This window comes from Numenius arquata, chromosome 12 (assembly GCF_964106895.1).
Source record: "Numenius arquata chromosome 12, bNumArq3.hap1.1, whole genome shotgun sequence".
NCBI classification, from domain to species: Eukaryota; Metazoa; Chordata; class Aves; order Charadriiformes; family Scolopacidae; genus Numenius; species Numenius arquata.
In genome coordinates, this window is record NC_133587.1 from 5,308,985 (window position 1) to 5,329,231 (window position 20,247).

A 20,247-nucleotide genomic window follows, 5' to 3' on the forward strand; every position below is an offset into this window, starting at 1 on the left:
GCCGGAGCCGCGGCGCATCCTCGTGGGCGGCTTTGTTGTGAGCGGAGGCGGCGGCGGGGGGACAATGGGGCGGGCGGAGAGGCGGCACCGGGCGCACCGGAGGGTGCTGCGGGAGCCCCCCCGGTCCCGGCCGATCGGGCGGCCCCGCGGTCGGTTCTCCGGGGAACTCGCGGCGGCGGGAGGAGGGGGCGGCGGGCTCCGTCGCCACTTGTTGCCGGCGTTCGGCCACCGGGCGGGTTCGCGGGGCTCGGTGTGCCCGCAGCCCCGGGTAGGGCTCCCTCCCGGTCCCGCCCGCCCCCTCCGGCTCCCGTCGCAACTTTCGGAGTTTCCCGCGGCCGCGTATCCCGGGGGCGCGTCCCGGGGCTGTCACGGCGAGGTCGGGCCGGGTGCCGGGGACTCCCGGAGATGCCGGGACGGGCAGGGGAAGCGGGGCAGGGTCAGAGCCCCGGGCCGCGGCGGGAGCACGGCAGACCCTCGGGGCCTCGGGTTGCTGTCGGTGAAACGGCAAGTGATGGCTTCGGGGCGGGGAGGGATTGGGGAGGGCTGGGGTTACCCTGCCCGTGGCTCGGCGGGCCCCGGGCAGCGCCGCCCCCAAGCAGGGGGGCACGGGGAGGGCTTCCGGGAGCCCGGGATGCGGCGGCAGCGCTGCCGGGGCTGAACACCTTTGTTTTCGGTTCTTGGGTCGGGGATCTGTCAGTGCATCTCGCTTTTTCTCTGTTCGCAGGAAAGCAGCTCCCGGCCGGCGCCTCGGGCGTGAAGTTTCCCCGGGGCTGGGGACGGAGGGGAGGGGGCAGCCGGAGCCGGGGCGCGCTCAGCTGCCGGGCACCGGCCCAACCGGCAGGTACCGATCCCGGGGGGGATCCCGCGGGGAGGTCTGCTGGCATCCTCCTCCCGAGCCGGAGGGATCCCGGGGGGAAGTCTACTGGCACCTTCCTCCTCCCAAGCCCGGGGAGAAGCTCTGGTGGAGGTAGAGACAGGGGAGGAAGAGCATCGGAAAAAGAGAAATAAACTCCAGGGTGGCCCCAATGTGGGACACAAGCTCTGGGAGTCCGGGAGAGAGGAACAGCCGGTGAACACCTGGGGCAAGAGCTGGTCCCGGGGCTCTTGCTGATGCTGCACCAAGCTCCCTCGGAAAAGGGGCTGGAGAATAAACAAGGGGGGTGAAATGTGCTGCTTCTACAGCAGGACTTACCTTTACAGTTTCATAATTTTTAGTGAAATGAGGGGGAATGAGCCAGGGTGTCCCAGCTCCCGGCTCTGGGTAGGGCTCGAGGCTTGAGCCCTGCTGTACAGGGCCAGGTGGGGGAAGATGGGGACAGAAAGGTGTCATTGTCATCGCTTTATGTCCTCTTGCGCAGGGGAAAGATGAAGCAGTAACCGCTCCGGACAGAGAGGACCTGCCACGGCTGAGCGAGACCCACCTGCGCAACGGCAGAGCCCCCGCAGCCCCCAGCCCTGCCCGCAGGCAGCACCAGCCTGGACTCCTGCTCCACGCCGGGCACGTCCCTGGGCAGGGGGCTCGGGCGAGCCAGCGTGGCTCATTTCAAGGGGACATGACCGAGATGAGCATGGTAAAGAGCCTAGAGCGGCTGGAGCAGCGGCTGGCTGTGATGGTGGCTGCCCAGGAGACTTCTCAGGCCTGGTCTTCACTGGGAGAGGAGGGGCCGGTTTGTTTTTTGTTTCTTTTCTTTCAACCGAGCTTTGCTGAAAGGCAGCGGGTGACCGTGCTGGAGCCTGGGGGTGGCCGCAAAGGGCTGCTGCGGTCCAGAGGGGGAGCGGAGCGGGGCAGGGGGGGCAGGAGAGGAAACAGGGGGAAAATGGAGGGAAGTGCTGGAGCGCGGGAGCCGGAGAGGGGCCAGGCACAGGAAACGGGCAGGGGAGGGGAGAGCCTGCCCTTCTTAATGAGCATATCTGCCAAAATGGGCTCCCTTTCTTACTAAACTGCCAACCCAGCGACTCTTTTCTTCCCAGGATTAGAGGAAAATGTTCCGTTTGGGGAGAGTTAAAGGCCATTTGTGTGCGCGATAGCCCAGAGCCCTCGGCAGGAGCCAGCCTGGAGGGAGCGAGCCCCGGCCATTGGGGTCCTTTATTTCTTTTTGTTATTCAAACAGGGCTTGGGTGATGGCTGCCATCCCAGCCATCGTGTAAAACGCTTCCCTCCAGCCTTTTGATATGCATGCCCCTGTCTGGAGGCAAAGTCCGGCTGTCTCCCCTGCAATCTCTCCACCTACTGGGGAAACGCACCTGATAAGGGCCAGCCTGTTTTCTCAAGAAGGAAAACTGAAACCAGCCCGAGCCAGGCTGGGGGAGCAGCCCCGGTCCCGGGGGGCAGCGGGGTGCGGAGGCACGGTCCTGCCGGGACCCCTCGCAGGTGAGCGCAGCCGCTCTGCCCGCTCCGGGGCAGCCGGCGAGCTCGGCCGGGCAGGGACTGGGAATCTCTCTTCAGCAGTTAATATTATAGCATGGTCCTTAACCAGTTTGGCAAACCTTAAAGAAACTGGTATTGCAAAACTAGGGCGGGATCCGGAGTCAGCGGGTTCATTGTCTCGGTGGGGTATCGCTGCAGGGCACGTCCTGGGCACCAGACAGTGTCGGGGCTGCCGCTAGCGCCAGCCTCTTGGGGAGCTTTGGGCATCGGAGCCGGAATCCTGCATTATTTTATTCTTCATGGGTTCTTGTGCAAAGCGTATGGCTGTAGCGCACGCCTGTATGTTTGCAGTGCATTAAGCAGTGCAAACACTGCGTCGCTGTTTTTCTCCTCCTCCCGTGAGACAGAACATGTGAGGGGGGAGCGCTCTGTTTCTTATTATTTTTGTAATGCCCTGTGTGCACATGTTGGTGTGCGTTTCTGCGAGGGGAGGCGAGGACAAAGGGCTGAGCCTTCCTCCCAAGCAGGAGGAGGTGAGGCTTGCGAGGACGGTGGCTCCTGCGGGAGATCCTCAGTGGTCGGAGGGGCAGTGTGCCGGACGCCTCCCTTCAGCAGTCAGGATGGTCTTGAGCATGTGGCTTCATTGCCTGGTGCAAAAGGCAGCAGCAATTGGAGAAGGGATGGGAATTGCAGTCCCGCTGCCTTGGTGTAAGTTTTTGGGAAAGCGAGAGTTCAAGTAGCTTTGCAGTCTGGGTCATGGTGTGATGTTCCCTTTCCCGCTTGCGTATCCGAGGATGGTGACGGGATGTCCTCGAGTGATCTTGGGTGGTGCAGTTGGAGAAGTGCAGGGAGCGAGCGGTGCGTATGCTCCTGCGTATGCACTGCTTGCTCCTGCACGTAGGCGGCAGGCCCTGCCTGCACCCGGGGAGCTGAAATGCCTGTGCTTACGCTGGTGCTTGCAGCCAGGTCCCAGGGACCGGCAGATCCCTGCTGCGGGGGTCTCCCGCTCTGCCAGGGAGCAGTTCCTTCCAAAGTGATAACTCTTTCTTTTCTCTACTTTATAATTGGAACAAAGTCGATGTCGGAGCTCCCCGAGCACGTGGCAAAGCTGAGCGTGGCACATCAGGCGCTCAATTGCAGCCATGTGTCCCAGGGAGACCTGGCCACTGTGTCACCCTCCCCAGCGCAGGGGTGACAGGGACACGATCGCCCAGTTACCTGCCGTGTTACTGGCCATGCTGGGCACACCTAGGGCTAAGAAAAGCCTTTTTGAGGTGCAAATTTGAACCTCCTGGGCTGAGGCTCCCATCTGAGGCTCCCAAACAGGCTCCTGACAAAAAGCCAAATGCAAAGGTCCTCTGAAGATCCCACCGGGGTTTTGAGGATGCAGATGTTTTGCAGGGCTGGGAGGTGGCCATGCCTGCTCCTGCCCTCCTTGTATCTTAACAGCCTCATGCTGCCCCATCTCCCTGTCCCCAGCCTCTCCTCTGGGTCACCCTCATGCGAAGAGAGCAGCGTATCCTCACACCTTGATGTATGGACTCCTGAGTGAGAATCACTATTTTCTGTGAGATTCGCTATTATTTCGTGAAATTTGCCATTTTTTTCTGGCAGCGTCACTGCTGGCTACGGTGGCTGCCCTTCTGCAGGATCACAGGCTGGGGAGGGGGAACAGATCCCGGAGGAGCTGACCCGGCTGTGCTGCACCGGGACGTGTTTTTGCATCCGAGAGCATCCGGGGCCGGCGTTCACGGGGCTGGCATGTGGGACCTGGCCGCCCGGGCCGGGGGCAGCCCAGCGAGTCTGGGCAGCTCCCAGGAATTGTTCGTCGGGTTCTGGGAGCAGATGTGCTGCAGCAGTGGGATTTCTGCACGCAGCTGTAGGGGGTTTATGCAGCTTTAGACTCCCTCTGGTGCCGCTGCTCTCCTTCTCATCCCCTTTGTGTCTGTGAGGGGAGGCAGGACGTGCACCCGGGGGCTCAGCCTGCGGAGGTGGGTGCCTGGACACCTGTTTTCCTTCATGTTTGGATGTTTCCAGGGTTTTAATGCTGCCCTCGGCATCCGAAATATCAAACCCCGGCTGGTCTTTGTTTGTCAGAGGTGCTGACAGATGATCTCAAAGCAGAAATCTCAATTGTTAGGGAAGCAATTGGAGGCGATGCTGAGCGAGAGCGCCAGGGAGGGGGTGGCGGTGGCGTGGCTGGAGCTCGGGGTCTCTTTTAAGGCTGTGGGGGTGTGTGTTGCTTTTGCTTCCTAACAGGGCCTTAGGTGGGTGAAGCCCTGCTTGCTCCTTAGCTCGTGTAGCTGAGCTACGTGCTCCTGAAATGACTGTGCTGGCAAAGGGGCAAGTAGCAGCGCAGATCCGTAGCCCAGCAATGAGGCAGCTTTGTTAAGAGTAGTCCCGGGTGCCTCTGGAGAGCCTGGGAGCTTCCGCCTCCGAAAACAGGATCCGGGGGGGGCACCTGAGGGAGGGCAGAGGCATCTGGGCGCAGGCGAGGCATGTCCCACCTCTCCTGGGGGGACGCCTGGCCGGGCTTTATCTGTGCAGCAGAAGCTCCCAGGGTGAGGGGACGCCAGGGTCGGGGGGACGCTGACACTCTCTTTCGCTGGCCCCCGGGGCAGGGGGTGGTGGTGCATGAGTGCTGGTGAGTGCAGCCAGCGCAGACCCCTGCCCTTGCCCCTTCACCCTGGGGCGGGAGAGCCGAGGCCAGGCCAGGGGGGCAGGAGGAGTTTTCTCCCTTTGGGAGAGTTTTAACTCCCTGCAGGCGCCAGGACTTTGCCCCCCGTGGCGAGCTGTCTGCCCTCTCCCACTGCCTCTGGAACAGCCCACCCACTGCTGGGTGTGCTGGGTTTGCTGAGCAGCCAGAGCACAGTGAGGCTGGTCCCCAGGGGTGGGTGGGATGTCCCGTGGTTTCTGCAAGGTGCCTGGGAAGTGCAGCTCCCCTCCAGATAAGTTCTTGAGCTGCAGCAGGGACTGCTCCGTCAGAGTCAGCCTGGGCTGGGCAGCACCGAGCCCAGGAGCACCCCATGGCGTATTGATGGCAGGGCTGGGCCAGTGCAGCCCCGGAGAAAAGCCCCGGCACTTCCCTGAGGACAAGCAAGTGGCATCTGGGGCCTCTGTTCACTGGAGCTGGTGGATCTTCAGGGCCGCCACCGCATTTGTGAGGTTTTGTCCAGGTGCCTGTTGGCTCCCGGTACCGCTCCAGATGTGTCTCCAGTCAGACCCCTCTGCTAAGGGCATGAGAAGTTGTGGCTGGCTTAAAGAGCTTGCACTGTCTACCTCACCTTCCCTGGGGCTTTCTGCACGGCTAAATTTCCTTTCCACTCTGGCTTCCACAGGCAACCATGAAAAATGACAAGAGCCGTGACCGGGATGAGGCAGACTGCAGGGCAGAGCTGATCCTCATCAACGGGGACTGCACCAACCCCACTAAGGACACACCTGCTCTGGTTCTGGAGCCAAATGGGAAGTCCAGCACTCCAGGTGAGTCTTGCCATGCTGTGCCCGGGATGCTTGATGCCCGAGATGCACAGGCCACTGTCCCAAGGGCTTTCTGGGGGCTGTAGCACCATGGCCATGGCCAAGGGTCCCTCTGTGACTCCGCTGGGCTTCTGCTTTCTGGTGGCATATCCAGGCCATGGTGACAGAAGCGGTTGTGGAAACGGGTGCCACACCGGGATGCTGGCTCTGCCCCTCGATAGTTTAACTCCTGTGGGGAGGAGAGAGGTGGGAAGCCCCCACATGTCCGAGGATTTGCTGCTGGCTGCGTCACAGCCCCTGGGGTGCTCTGGTCATGGTCCCCAAATGCCAGCTCTTGGGTTCATGAAGTCCTGCTTTAACTGAACTGGTGACAAGCCCTGAATAGTGGGCGCATGGTTTCCTTCTGCCTCTGAACTTTCAGGAACAAAAAGGTACATAAGAAGGTCCCCACACTTGCTATTAGACTCCCTCCCAGTTTGGGGCAGGTGGGTGATCTGGGACTGCTGGTATCAGCAGTACCGTGATGGGGAGCCTTGGGGACACTGCTTGTCTTCTGCTCTTGGCCACATTTCTCCAAGATGAGGTTTCGGTCTTTCCTAATCACGCCTTGCTGCTCAGAGCAGTCACGGGCAGAGACGTGCAGGGACATGGCCAGGACAGCTCACGGAGCCTGAGGCTGCTCTGCCTTGTCCCTGCGCAGGTGCCGGGGGCCTGGGGCTGCCGTCCCTGAAGAACAACAAGAGGGTCAGCAAGGGAGACCTCTCCAAGGAGGACCTGTCCTGGCCGCTTGCTCTCGCAGGGGCGCAGGAGGTAAGTGCTCACCAAGGCTGCTATGGTGGGGGCTTTGTGGGCTGTTTGTGAGGGGCAACAGGTTCCTCGACTGTTCCTCTCCAGCATGGCTCTTGCACTTAGTGCTGGAGGAACAGTCCAATGGCAGATGCAATATTCATTTTCAAGCATAATATTTGTTTTAATTTTTCAATTCCTGATTTACATTATGTCAGCAGCAGCAGGAGGGTATGGTGCACAATGCAGTGATGCCCACTACATGTTGCAGCAGTCTAATAATTATTAGGCTGATAATTTCTTTAAAAAGCCTTGGCCATATTGATGGACCCTAGCATCTCGAGTCTCCCACTCTCCGGGTGGCCAGCTTTTAGCTGCTTTGGGGCTGGATCCCAGTTTTGTCCCCCCTCCTTTTGTTGATTAGGTTGACAAACCTCCAGGGTCTGGAAGCATTTTTGCCTTCTGGCTTTATTGTTTTGACTTTGAGATGAAACCCCAAGGTTGGAGATCTGCCTGTGATGAGGCAGCTTCCAAAAGAAAGAGCCATAAATCCAACCGGGGTGAAAATTCTGCTTTCCCACTACGTCGGGTTCGGGGCTCTTCACTTGCAAAATCTCATTTCATTTTGAAACTCTTGTTATGCCGGATGCAGGAAACATGCCTGGGTTAGATTGATTGTAAACTGCGGCTGCTGAAGCCGCAGGGGAAAGGCTGCCCTTGGTGCCTCTGCAGGGCTGGGCTGGGGGGGGGGGAGCACGCCCACGCCTGCATGAGAGCACCCACACGTGCGTGAGAGCACCCACACGTACGTGAGAGCACCCACGCATGTGTGAGTGGGGTGCCGTGCCTGGGATGGCTGCTCTGTCTGCCCCCGTGGCTCTCCCAGTGACCGGTCCTCCCGGCTGCTGGCTCCTGCTGGTCTTGGTTGCACTGCTGTGGCTGTAGCCGTGAGGAGGGAGGGTACAGGAGGGTATAGTCGAGGATGCACGTGAGAGCTGGAAACAGAAGTTGTGGGGGCTACAGCAATGGGTGCTCCTGAGCAGCCCAGCAGAGATGCTATGAAGTGCACGGTTGCACCAAGGGGCTCAGCCCGAGGTGCCTCCCAAAGCCCCCTGCATTCCTTTTGCTTTCCCTGTGCCCCCATCCCTGGGCTCTGGTGCCACTGGGCTGTCCCTGTCCCTGCATGCCGCTGGCATGGGAAAGGCCTCCGTGCCATGGCTCCTCTCTGTTCTGCTTGCAGGTGCGGCCCCGGGGCAGCGCCGGTTGGGAGAGCAGCCTCAGGCAGAAGCCCCCCGTCCGCCTCATCTTCCAGGCAGGGCAGACCCGGCACGAGATGAAGATCAAGGAAACAAATAGCGTGGAGACTCTCAAGGACCTGCCAACTCCCCTGCGGGTGAGGGTCTGCGTGGGGCCAGGGCTTCCCTGGGGCTTCCCTGGGGCCCTGGAGACCTGCGCTTCTGCTGTGCCCTGGCCAAAGTGGCTTCAGGCATGTTGCAGCTTCCCCGTGCCTCAGTTTCCCCTGTGAAGTAGGTGTGTGTGTGCTGTTGCTTGCCCCTGCTATGAACTGGGTGCTTTGAACACCCTGGGGTGAACTGGGGAGAGGAAAAGGGAAGGGAGCAAGTGGTGCACCGTTTTCTATGTGTCTTGCAAGTAAAAGCAGGGTGGTTCTCCCTCAGACGCCCCAGTCCTGGGCTCTCCCCTCTGTTCCCGGCTGTGGTGGTGCCCCTCTCCCTGGCTGAGGGGCAGGGGATGATATGGGGGAGGTCTCTGCTCCCCCCTGCCCCTCTCCCCGCCTTCCTGCCGCACTCACACTGTTTCTTCTGCCGTGCAGAGCTCCAAGCGGCGATCGGCCACGTCCATCCCCGTGACCACCATCGACCTGACAGAGGAGGACTCCCGGGACTCGTCCCAGAGCAGCAGCACCCTCTCCGGCAGCAGCTCCCAGGAGGGGCAGAATGGCTCTGCCGAGCTGGGGGCCGAGGAGCCGGAGAGCAGAGACTCAGGGATGGCACTGGAGTACCAGGTACGGGGGGGGCCAAACTCTGCACTGGAATCCTGCACATGGGATGGTGTGGGGCAAGGACGAACCTTCCTGGCTTGTCCCAAGCCTGCAGGTGAGGGGACCTTCTGGAAACCTCACTGCTGCTTCTCCTGCCTGCTTCTCCCTTCTTGCCCTTCCCTGTGTGTCCAGGTTGTGATGGTGTCAGGCTTGTCCCCGTCCATCAGGCAGCGGGGCTGGTGATGCTCCAGGGGTACCCTGCCGCAGACAGGTAGCATGTGGGGACCAGCCCCCCTGCCTCTGCCACACGTGGGGCTGCCAAGCCTCCAAGGGCCCCCGAGAGACGCGTGCGTGGCACACGCCGGGCTGGCAGCCATGCCTGGTCCCGCTGAGACAGGCAGTTGCATGCACAGAAAATGTTTCTGTCGGGGGATGCTGGAGAGGAACGAAGCCGCTGGAGCTGCAGAGGAGCGTGATTCAGTGCCTGCAGGCGTCAGGGCAGGGCCCGAGACTTGCAGGAATTGGGCAATTGCATCTTGCTGCATAATTAGGTGCCTAATTGCAGAACAAAGCTGGGAAGGAGGGTTCTGCAGGCAGAGGTGACTGCTCCTGTGCGAGGTGCCTCCCTGGGCACAGCACCGTGCCAGTGTGGCCCTGTCACGCTGCCTGTTGGAGGCCCTTGGCATGGTCCTGCCAAAATTCCCAGCTTTTCCTTTTCTTCTCTGTTTTTCCTCTGTCCTGTTTTCTGCTCTCCCTTGGGAGCAAGAGGAGGGTGGGTGCCCTCTCCTCTTCCCGGGGTGCAGCCAGACGAGGTGAGCTGTGAGCCCCATGAAGGGGGGCTTCTCTGCACCCAAGGAGCAACCTCGTCCTCTCGGGGAGCCCAGGGAGCAACCTCGGTGCAAAGTCCTCCCTGCAGCCAGGCAGGACACGTACCATCCCCCGCCATGCTCCCCGCATCCCCTCGGCCTTGGCCATGCCTCGGCAGCAGCGTGCAGTGAGCCAAGTTCTCCCGGACAAACGTGGCTGCGATGGGTGAGGGGATCAGGAGAGTTCATCTCCACTCCCCGGACCTGCTGCCCTCCTGCCTTGCCCATTCCCATCACTGGGGCTGCTCTAAGCTCTCCTGTGACAGCCGGAGCTTTCCAGCTGCTGGTCTGTGAGGGCAGGAAAAGGCTTCCCGGTGTTTGCAGAGACCCCGAGAGGGCAGGCAGGAGTGGGCACGCAGGGGGTGCGGGTGCCAGGAGGGCTGTGCAGGATGGAGCACGCACTGCGCTGTGCGTGCCAGGCACCGGGCTTGGCGTGGGGCTGCCAACGTGCAGACCTTCCCCCCGAGCTCCTGCGTGTTGCAGGGCTGGCAGCCAGCACAGCCGGGGATGTGTTCAGCCATTTTTTTGAGGGAGGGGGTGTATAAATAGTTGTACAGCGGTTCACGTGCGCTGCAGCGAGTGACACGACACGCATGCCGTAGCAGCTCTGCAGGGTGTCCCACAGCCATTCCCCCACGCGGGTGCTCAGATAAAATGGGGAGTTTATGCTTTTGTCTGATCTGTGTTGTCCTCTTTTGCTTTCAGGATGGGAAAGAATTTGGAATTGGGGAGCTCGTCTGGGGAAAGATCAAGGGTTTCTCCTGGTGGCCTGCGATCGTCGTCTCCTACAGAGCCACGGCCAAGCGCCAGGCTGTCTCGGGCATGCGGTGGGTGCAGTGGTTCGGAGATGGGAAGTTCTCTGAGGTAAGCCTGCTACCTGCCCCTGCCTGTGCCTGGCTTCGCCCAGGCTGAAAACCCCTCCCCTGCACATTTCTGCCGTCTGTCCCATTCCTGAGGCTGCCTCTGGGGTGTGCGTGTGCCCAGCTGCAGCCTCCCTGGGCAGGGACGCCGGTGTTTGGCGTAGTCAGGCTCTGGCATGCTCTTCTGGCTCTAGTGACTATAACTAATGACTGGCCACCGTAGACTGGTGACAGAATCCAGCAATGGGGACGTCTGCCCAGTCCCTTTGCAGGGTTTTATCCAAGCCCTGGTCTCTAGGGCTGCCCCTGTGTCTCCCTGCCTGGTGAGGGATGTTCTCCCAGAGCCCCATCACCCCTCAGCTATCCCGCAGCCTCCCCGGGTTTGCAGACAGGAGAAAAGCTCTGTGCCAGGTGCCCGTGCCGTGCTGGCTGTGCCGGTGCCAGCAGAGGGTGCAAAACACTCGTCCTAGTCACTAGTGTGATGCTGCCGCCTCTGCTTTCCTCCCTCTGCCGCTTGTCGCCCTCTGCAAAGCTGACGCCGGGCTTCCTCGCCCAGCTGCACGGTCCAGACAAAGCCCCGGCATGGCTGCGGCGTGAGAGCCGTGCTGGGAGCTGCTGTGCTGCAGGGATGGGTCTGCGGTGTGGGGGGCACGGTGCCATGGGGCACATAGCCCAAGCGAGGCGTGCCCGTGCCCGCCGGTAAGCTTTTGTCGCTCTCTCCCAGGTTTCTGCAGACAAGCTGGTGGGACTGATGGCCTTTAGGCAGCATTTCAATTCTTCCACCTTTAATAAGCTGGTCTCCTACCGACGAGCCATATACCATGCCCTGGAGGTAACCGCGGAGCAGAGCTGGGGTTGGATGGATGAGGTGCCAAGTGAAGTGGCTGGGCTCCGTGGGGGGCAGTGGGATGCAGGGCGGGGGGTACAGGCTGTGCTCCAGGCGGCTGTTGCAGCTGAGCCAGTGAAAGAAATGCTTCTCTGGGGCAGATGGAGATGTCCCAGCCGGGAAGCTGGGTGCCTGCTCAGCCCAGGTGCCTGCAGAGCTCGGGCAGTGTGTGGGGAGGTGGTTGAGGCCGGGGGTTCCCGGCTCTGCCCCTCTGCACGTTGCTGTGCTCTGCATCTGGGGGTGGTTCTGGATAATGCCAGCAGATCACCTTGAGAGCGATCATTGAGGGAACTCCTGCCACGATGCAGAATTAATCATTTCCCCCATCTGCTGGGGCGATGTGGACAGATGTCTGTAGGAAAACTGTCCTTTCTCTGCTGGGACTCTTTCCAAGTGCAGCCATGGGGCCAAACCCTGCTTATCCCGGGGGACTCAGGAGTAACTGCTGCTGCTCCAGGGCTTTTGCTCCAGGAACCCCTGGGGCCAGGCTCCCTCTGGGGACTCTGGCACGTGTCAGCATCGTGGTTGCAAGGCAGTGTCACACTGGCAGGAGGTGTCCTGGGCCGGTGCTGGATGCCCTTTGTGGTCGGGGCTGGCATTGAGCACCCCGTGGGTCTGATCCCCATCCAGGGGAGGCATCACGCTCCGAGTTACAGTGCTGCAAACCCACAGGCACCTCTTCTGCCTTTAATTTGCTTGTCAGGGAGCTGAGTCTGGGCAAGAGCTGGGGCTGGGCTGTCCCTGCTCTCTCTGCTGGGTTGGGGCTGGTGGAGGGCAGAGGAGCTCATTGCGGGGAGGGGAGGTACAGGAGCGCGGCCGAGGGCACACACCCAGCATGGGAATCTGGCAGCTGCCGCTGTGCCGAGGACTCCAAGCCCTGCGCCGTGTGTGTGCATGGTGGAGAGGGGGTGTGGGACCTGGCAGGCATGTGGGCCATGCATGCTGCAGCCAGGGACCAGCCCCGGTCACCCTGGCTCACACTGTCCCCCCTATCTCGGCAGGTTGCCCGGAGCCGGTCGGGGAAGACGTTTTCAGCCACCCCTGGGGAATCCCTGGAGGAGCAGCTGAAGCCCATGATCGACTGGGCGCTCACTGGCTTCAAACCCTTGGGTCTCAAGGGACTGCGACCGCCCAAAGCCTCAGGTGAGGTGGTGGCATGAGCTGGGCATGGGGCTGGCGTGGGCAGCAGCCACTGGTGCCCAGCCGCTGCAGTCGACCCTGGCTGAGCCTGCTCGCCCTCTGCCACGACCATGCTGCCCTGGTTCCGAGGTGGCCCTGGGGCTCCTCACAGGGGTCCCCCACAAACAGCGGCATTGCAAAAGGCCGAAGTAAAGCACCCTCAAAGCTATTGCTCCTGGAAGTCATGACCTGGCTGAGCCTCAAGCCATGTGTGGGGAGCTTGGGTGGTCAGGAAGGGCTCTGCTTTTGGCTGGGGGGGGGACCTGGCAGGGCTCGGCAGGAGATGTCCACCGGTGCCCTGGGTAGCTTCCCATGCCAGAGGCTTGTCCCCAGGGAACCGCCTTTCCCTTGCAGAGAACGGGGCCCTGAGGAATGGGACGGAGGAGGTGCTGTCCCTTGAGCAGTGCCCCCCCACCAAGAGGCTGAAGACCAACCTCTGCAACAACAACAAGGAGCAGCGAGTGGAAGAGGACCAGACCCGAGGTAACGGGCAGCGAGAGCTGGGGTTGGAGAGCCTGGGCTGTGCATTTTGAAAAGCATTAGGAAACCTCTCCGGGAAAAGCCTTGGCTCTTCCCGGGTGCCATGAGCTTGTTTACAAAGGCAAAAGCTTTTGTGGTCTCCTGTTGCTCTCTTGTGCCCAACAAGACACCAGCAAACCCAACTGCAAGACGTGGCACCACAAGCTGGGCTCCTTTAATTGCTCAGCTTGGAAATGATCCGTGTGTTGCTACTTTAAACTCTAGCTCTAATATTAATATCTCCAGCAGTGAAAGGACATGGGTTTTGCACCAAAATTTCTAATGTGCCCTTGGCCCATCTTCTCTGTGCAGCGCTCAGCAAAGCTGTAGCAGTTTTAACGCAAGAAATAAAGGGAACTGTAAATCTTGAGTGCATTTAAAGTTTGTTACGTAAGGAATGATAAATTTATCTTTTCTTTTTAATTTTATAAAGCGCAAATGGTTTCCGAAGTTACAAACAACAGTGGGAGTCTCGAAGGTAATCGATTGCCCTGTCTCGCTGGGGAAAAGGTGTGGGGCTGGTGCAGGTGCTTGGGGGGCAGCACTGGGCAAAGATGGTGGGTCCCTTCTTGACCGCACCGTGTAGAAGGGAGGAAAGCGCTGTGATTGCAGATGGCTGGGCCCCCTTAGTGTTGAGAAGAGCAGACTGCCATGCAGATCCTCCCCATGGGGCCTGTTCCCAGGGAGCCCCAGCTGCATCTGGACCCGCATGGGCTCAGACGAGAGTCTCCAGCCTCTGCAGCCAATGGTGGAGCGGAGGCACGGGTTCTGCGCTCCTCCGTGGGGTTCCCTGCCCCAGGGTGAGTGGAGCTCTCTCTGTCACACAGACAGCTGTTTGTCCTGCGGGAGGAGAAACCCGGCCACCTTCCACCCACTGTTCGAGGGGGGCCTCTGCCAGACGTGCAGGGTAAGTGCCGCCATGCTGGGGCTGGAGGATGGGGTGATGGGGTGCTGAGTCCAACCCCATGGCAGCCAGCGCTGTTGGGACAGGAGGGGTGACTGTGCCAGATCTTGGCCATGGGGCTGTCCCTTGGCATGTTCTCTCCACTTGAAGCACCGAGGATGTGCATCTCCGAGCTCTTGGCATGCAGCAGGGGTGGAGTAAAGCTGCGTTACCTCTTCGCTCTCTGAGCACAGATCCTGATCCTCTGTCCTTCTCTCCTCCCTGCTGTCCTTTCGCTAGGATAGATTCCTGGAGCTCTTCTACATGTACGATGAAGACGGCTACCAGTCCTACTGCACTGTCTGCTGCGAAGGCAAGGAGCTGCTGCTCTGCAGCAACACCAGCTGCTGCAGGTGGGCCCCGTCTCTGCTCCTCTGGCTGAAGCTCCTGGGGAGCTGCAGGGAAGCAGGGTCATACGTGAGGCTGGGCAGGATGGTCTAGTGGGAGGTGTCCCTGCCCATGGCAGAAGGGTGGGAATTCGATGATCTTTAAGGTCCCTTCCAACCCAAACCATTCTATGATTCTATGATGCTGTGCTGGTGCCCAGCTGGCTGCCACACAGCACGTCCCAGCACAGCCTACCCATCCCCACTGAGCCACTCTGCAGCTGGATAAGCCCTGGGGAGGATGGCAGGAGCTTTACCTGGGTCACCAGCTTGTGTTAGCAGCCTTACAAACCAGGATACTGCGTGGAAAAACATCCTACAAAACGGTTTTGGGGCTCCAGTGCATGGCAGAGGAGACACCGAGAGAGGCTGGGGTGACCCAGAGGTGTTTCTGGAGGTGGTGGGCACGAGGTGTTGTGGTTTGGGCAGGTGCTTCTGTGTGGAATGTCTGGAGGTGCTGGTGGGGCGAGGGACGTCGGCCAAGGCAAAAGAGCAGGAGCCCTGGAACTGCTACATGTGCCAGCCCCAGAGGAGCTATGGGGTGCTGCAGCGCCGGCAGGACTGGAACACTCGCCTGCAGGACTTCTTCACCAGCGACAAGGGACAGGAATACGTAAGGACTGCGGGCAGGCAAGCCCAGCGCACAGGGCTTTGGAGGGAGGGCAGGGCGAAACAGCTCAAAATTCCTCGTCCCTCTGCCTTGGTCTCACTCATCCACCCTCTCCAAGGGCTCTTGGCCCCGTAGATGCTCCCCTGAAGGTGGAGGTGATGCCTGTAGAGCCAAGGTTTGGCTTCATAGAGCATCGTGGCACTGCCCAGAGCCAGGGCTTCATTGCTGTCCGTTCATTGCAGGCTGCACCCAAAATCTACCCAACGGTCCCGCCAGCGAAGAGGAGACCTATTCGAGTGCTCTCTTTATTTGATGGCATAGCAACAGGTGAGGCGCTGGAAGAGCACTATCGTGGTGGCTTACAGCACTGGATGTCAGGGATGAATAGTTTCATGGCCTCAAACCTGTCTCTGAAAGCTTGGTGGGGAGAAAGGGATTAAGGGCAGGGGTATCCCCATCAGAAGGGGGTGAAGGGCAGGGGCTCCCCTTCCTGCTGGACAGGGCTGTGGAGGAGAGAGGGATGGAGGGATCGAGGGAGGGCATGGGAGTTTTGCTCCACAAGAGGTTCCTGCTGCACCGGGTGTCATCTCGGATGCCTGGTTTCACTGAGAAGCAAGAGCTGTGGGAACGCTGGTAGCCTGGCCTCTAGTGAAGAAATAAATGCCTCAGGGCAACTGGTTTGACTTAGTTCACTCTGCTCTGGAGTTCTGATTTCTGGGAGCAAACCTGCCTGGAGGAACAGGTCAAAAAAATAGTTTGCTCATCCAGAAGTCCTGTGTGACTGCACCCATCTAGGACGTGAAAGAGTGGCCACATCGAGCTTCTGTGCTGACGAAGGAGACTGGGAGACTAAAGAGAGCACTGCAACCTCAGACCTCTGTCCCTTGGCAGGGTACCTGGTGCTGAAGGACTTGGGCATCCAAGTGGAGAAGTACATCGCCTCAGAGATCTGTGAAGACCCCATTGCTGTGGGCAACATGCAGCATGAGAGCAACATCACCTATGTGCACGATGTCAGGAACATAACCAAGAGAAATGTGAGCACTGCTTCTGTGAGAGGGCTGGGGAATGTGGCACCGCGACTGTGTGGGTCTCACCTCACCAGCCCTGGGATGGGTTTGCCCCCTGCCCTGCCAGGGAGGAGAGACCACCTTACATGGCGTGCCCTAACTGGGTCTGTCTGTTCGATCTAGATCGAGGAATGGGGTCCCTTTGACCTGGTGATCGGTGGAAGCCCCTGTAATGACCTCTCCCTTGTCAATCCGGCCAGGAAGGGGCTGTATGGTAAGGCTGCTTTGCCTCTGCAGGGCAGGGTACCCCCGGGGTGTTCTGGGGTGTGGAGCTATGTTAAAATTCCAGGGAAGTGGTTAAGCCCCAATCTGCATTGGTGGTGGCTCCTCTCTGACATGCAAACCATGGGGTGGCACCTGCAAAGCACAGGCTGTCTCCATGGCAGTCATGGTGGGGAGGGCAGGCAGGACCCCTGGCCCTGTGCCCCCTGTGCTCCAGCTGGTCCCAACCTGCCACTCTGGCTTTCTGTCTCGTAGAAGGAACCGGGAGGCTGTTCTTTGAATTTTACCACCTGCTCAACTACGCCCGTCCCAAGGCGGGAGAGGAGCGCCCCTTCTTCTGGATGTTTGAGAACGTGGTGGCCATGAGGGTCAACGACAAGAGGGACATTTCTCGGTTTCTGGAGGTAGGGATTACCACTGGCTTTGGGAAAGGCATCAGAGCAGGAGACACTTGCTGAGCTGAGCAAGGTGTGCCGAGGCTGTGAGGGTCTGGCTGGGGTTTGGTATGGCCGCGACGATGGAAAACCCCCTGCCTGATGCGCACACCAGGAGTCAACTGTTTAGTCTTGGCTCTGGATCCTCTCTGGCTTTCAGTAGGTTAACCCCGAGCACTGGTTCTCTGGGGGAGGGTTTTTGCCAGCCTTGCAGAAAGCATCTGTTCAGAGCCATGCCTGTTGTTTCTAGGGAGGTCAGGGACTGGAAAGGATTTTTAACTCTGTGGTAGCCAAGATGGGCTATGGGTCAGCCGAAACCAGTGTCTGTAAAAGCCCCATCAGAGGCTGACAGTCCTGATCCTGGCCCAGAGAAATCAGCACTGAAGCGTGCTGTGATTTTCATTAGCTCTTGGCCATGGCTATGGCATGGTAGCCCACGTGGCCAACCTGACTGTGCTCTGGCATGGAGCAAGGGTTTGTTGGGGCTACATCCTTAAGGAGGATTTGCTGAAGACATTTTTAAGTCCCTGCAGTACGGTGGAGAAGGGCTTCCCGTGCAGGGAAGGGCTGAGCCCACATCTCCTCTAACTTTTATTTTTCCCTTTCTCACGGCCTTCAGTGTAACCCGGTTATGATTGATGCTATCAAGATATCAGCTGCCCACCGAGCACGCTATTTCTGGGGCAACCTTCCGGGGATGAACAGGTAATCGTTGGCTGTCGTTTTGAATCTCTTCCTGTAGTTCTGTTTTGTGGTGCTTTTGTGGTGGTTCTTTCCTCCTTGGCCCTAAGCCCAGCTCCTGGGAGCCGGAGAGCTGCGGCTCCCGTAGGGTGCAGTTTCCCTGCGGGGATGTGCACATGATAACGCCCTTGTTAATGAGCAAAGATGAGACTGTGGGAAAAGTGTAGCAGTGTCCCTTGCCCCTGGACCTGAAGCCTGTGGAGGGAAGAATGATGGGGCTTGCGTAGGATGCTGTGTGGTGTGTCTAGCTTGGGGATGCACATGTGCACCAGCCTTTTTTTGAAGAGCCAGGCTCACGTGGGGTGCTCTATGGCAGCCCCGTGCCCCTGGTCAGTGCCCTGCAGGGGTTTGCTGGAGATGAATCTGAGCATCCACCTTGGCTGGGGACACTCCAGCCCAGTGAGGCATTGCGGGGAAGCTCATGCTATGGCAATGGCTGCTGCTGCGTCAAGAGCACGACTGCGCTCCTCCAAACTTTGTTCACACCTCATAGCACCCCAAATTCACAGCAAAACACAACAGAAGGACTTGGAGTAGAGTAAAATCCCAATTGCTAGCAGTTCTGCACACCAGATACTTCTAGCAACAAAACCTGGAGTTTTTGCACAGCCAAAGCCTCGGCCTATAAACTGGGACTGGTTTTAAATATTTTTGCTTGTTTATATTTTAATTGCCAGGATTTGTTGGAGTTAAAACTAGTTATAGCTGAGCTAGAGGCATGTAGGTATTTGAAAGTGAAATAGCAATTACCGAGCCTTTGTCGTGTCATGCCATTTAAATGGCACTTGAGCTTTCATCTGATTGTAATGAGGTAGAAGCGCCCAGTGAGGGTGACTCAGAGCCATCTCCATCAAGTGGCTCGGGGTGGTGCTTGCAGACCTGCCTTGCTGAGCAGAGGAAGGATGGCATGGGCACAGGGCTCCTCCAAAAGCACTACTGGGAAAAGTAGGTTGGTACTGCCTGGTCCCATTAAGAATGACTAATGAGTGAAGATGGTGATACTGTTCAGGATGTACAGGGCTCTGACTGCACTAGGGAGCAGAGTGTCCTTCCCGTAGGTGACTCCCGATACTTATTGCCTCACTGGCTGGCTCAGGAAGGGAGCTGCCCTGGGAAAAGGGCTCCTGCACCCGCCCTGGGAGGAGCTGCTCTGGTCCGGAGCAAGCAGGAGCTGTGAGTTTGGGGTAAATGATCTCCGAAAACTGGGTGGTTCCTCGGAGAGGGATGAGTTGACTTCGGCCAAGCCGGAGAGGCTGCATGAGGACTTGACACACAGAGCTGGGAGGAGGAATTTTCTATTGTCTTTAGATACTTAGTGTTTTGCTTTTTACTCCCCAGTATTCAGTGCTAGTGCTGATCCCTGGCTGAGAGATTATTGGTGGCTCTTCTGTTTTGCTTTTCCTTTTATTTTTCTAATCCAATTTTAAAATGGAGCCAGCATGCTGGGGTCTTAATCCCTGCCAGGATTTCCCTTTAACTGGAAAATCTGAGCTCTGCTGGGGTGTGTTCCCAGGGGCATGGCTGCTGGGTGTGCTGGTGGCGGTGGGCTGGGACCCTGCTCCAGCTCATGGGGATGGCAGTGGTCCTGCTCCCTCTGACAACTGCCTGGAGCAGCAACGCTCCGGTATTTGACACTTCTGCTCCAGCCTTTGAGGCAGGCGATCTGTGGACGTGATGGGTATTTCAGTAGGAAAGCTGCAGTGGCTGTAGGAGATGCCATTGGGGTGATGAACACATCTTTCTTCAGGAAAGCTTGGCACACTCGCTGTTTCACCCGACGGGCTGCACATCAGGGCACTTTGGTAAGACAGTAGCCCCGGACTGCATCCTAGCTATGAGAAATTCTCTCTTAAATTCATTAAGACTCAAAACCTGAGATGATAGTGACTGCCCAGGGCTGCTGCTCTCCTGTCAGCTCTTGGGGTGTACGGCAAGGTCTCTTGTCCATCCTTCAGCTCACCCAGTGTTTCAGTACAGCGTCTATCAGTGCAATTTAGCAGCTTAGTGGACTCCAGAGCCATAATAGAAATTTTTAGCGTGGCTGGTGGTTAATTTTGGCCGCCCTTAGTGTCTGTAAACGCGGTGGTGCTGAGAGCTCTGGGAGCTGGGGCAGCTCGCCGTTCTCTGCCCGCAGGCACGTCTGGGGCGGGAGGCGGGTGCGCATACTTGCCACGTATAGATTTCCACGGGCCAGCAGGTGCAGCGCGGGGCTCCTTCATTCCTGGTCGACTCCCTGTGACGGGTCGCAGCCCAGCTGGCTCTGGGCACTTGGTCCCTCTCCACATTAAGTCGTATGGGGCAGATACGCTCGCACAGATAGGCGTGGGATGATTTGCTGGACTGTGTCCACGGGAGCAGGGCCGTAGGAGATGCAGGAGATGCTGCCCCTGCCCTGGGGCAAGTCTGCCACTGGCTCCAGGCAGAGCAGGAATGGCTGCATCACCTTTGCTGAATGCTCTGAGGGCTTTGGGGGGGAAAGCGATACGTGTTTGCCCTGGGAAAGAAAATCGGAGAGGTGGCAGGGAGCACTGGCTGTTAGGAGTCAGGAGCTTCTGCCAAGTGGGACTGCAAAAACATTGGCTGGGGCTCAAGGAAGCCGTGGGCTGGATGTGGAGATGGGGCAGAGGGATGCTGCGTCCTGGCTGCAGCCCATGGGCACCACGGGAGCAGGGCAGCCACCAAACCTCACTCTCCCCTCTCCTGCCTCTGCTCCCCAGGATCTTCGGCTTCCCCCTCCACTACACAGACGTCTCCAACATGGGCCGCGGGTCTCGCCAGAAGCTGCTGGGGAGATCGTGGAGCGTCCCCGTCATCCGGCACCTCTTTTCCCCACTCAAGGATTACTTTGCCTGTGAATAGCAAGCTGAGCATCCCTCGTCTCTCTGGTAAAGATGCACA

The 20,247-nt window shown here is 59.0% G+C and overlaps 1 protein-coding gene across 1 annotated transcript; it reads left to right on the forward strand.

Moving 5' to 3' along the window:
- The first annotated feature begins 1,562 nt into the window (after nt 1-1,562).
- DNMT3B (DNA methyltransferase 3 beta) lies at nt 1,563-20,208 on the forward strand. Its single transcript, XM_074156911.1, has 19 exons — nt 1,563-1,667; nt 5,707-5,851; nt 6,549-6,658; nt 7,875-8,027; nt 8,466-8,657; nt 10,205-10,363; nt 11,084-11,191; nt 12,247-12,388; nt 12,779-12,907; nt 13,377-13,421; nt 13,771-13,850; nt 14,127-14,239; nt 14,702-14,885; nt 15,125-15,209; nt 15,774-15,919; nt 16,076-16,166; nt 16,430-16,578; nt 17,228-17,313; nt 20,067-20,208. Exons 1-19 carry the CDS (start codon nt 1,563-1,565, stop codon nt 20,206-20,208), a joined length of 2,364 nt encoding a protein of 787 aa, XP_074013012.1.
- The last annotated feature ends 39 nt before the right edge of the window (nt 20,209-20,247 follow it).

Excerpts from the sequence above, each read along its gene's own strand:
- DNMT3B (XM_074156911.1), top strand. The coding sequence starts at position 1,563 with ATGAGCATGGTAAAGAGCCTAGAGCGGCTGGAGCAGCGGCTGGCTGTG. Across the intron at positions 12,389-12,778 it reads GCGACCGCCCAAAGCCTCAG|AGAACGGGGCCCTGAGGAAT; the intron begins GTGAGGTGGTGG and ends TTTCCCTTGCAG. Across the intron at positions 15,210-15,773 it reads ATTTGATGGCATAGCAACAG|GGTACCTGGTGCTGAAGGAC; the intron begins GTGAGGCGCTGG and ends GTCCCTTGGCAG.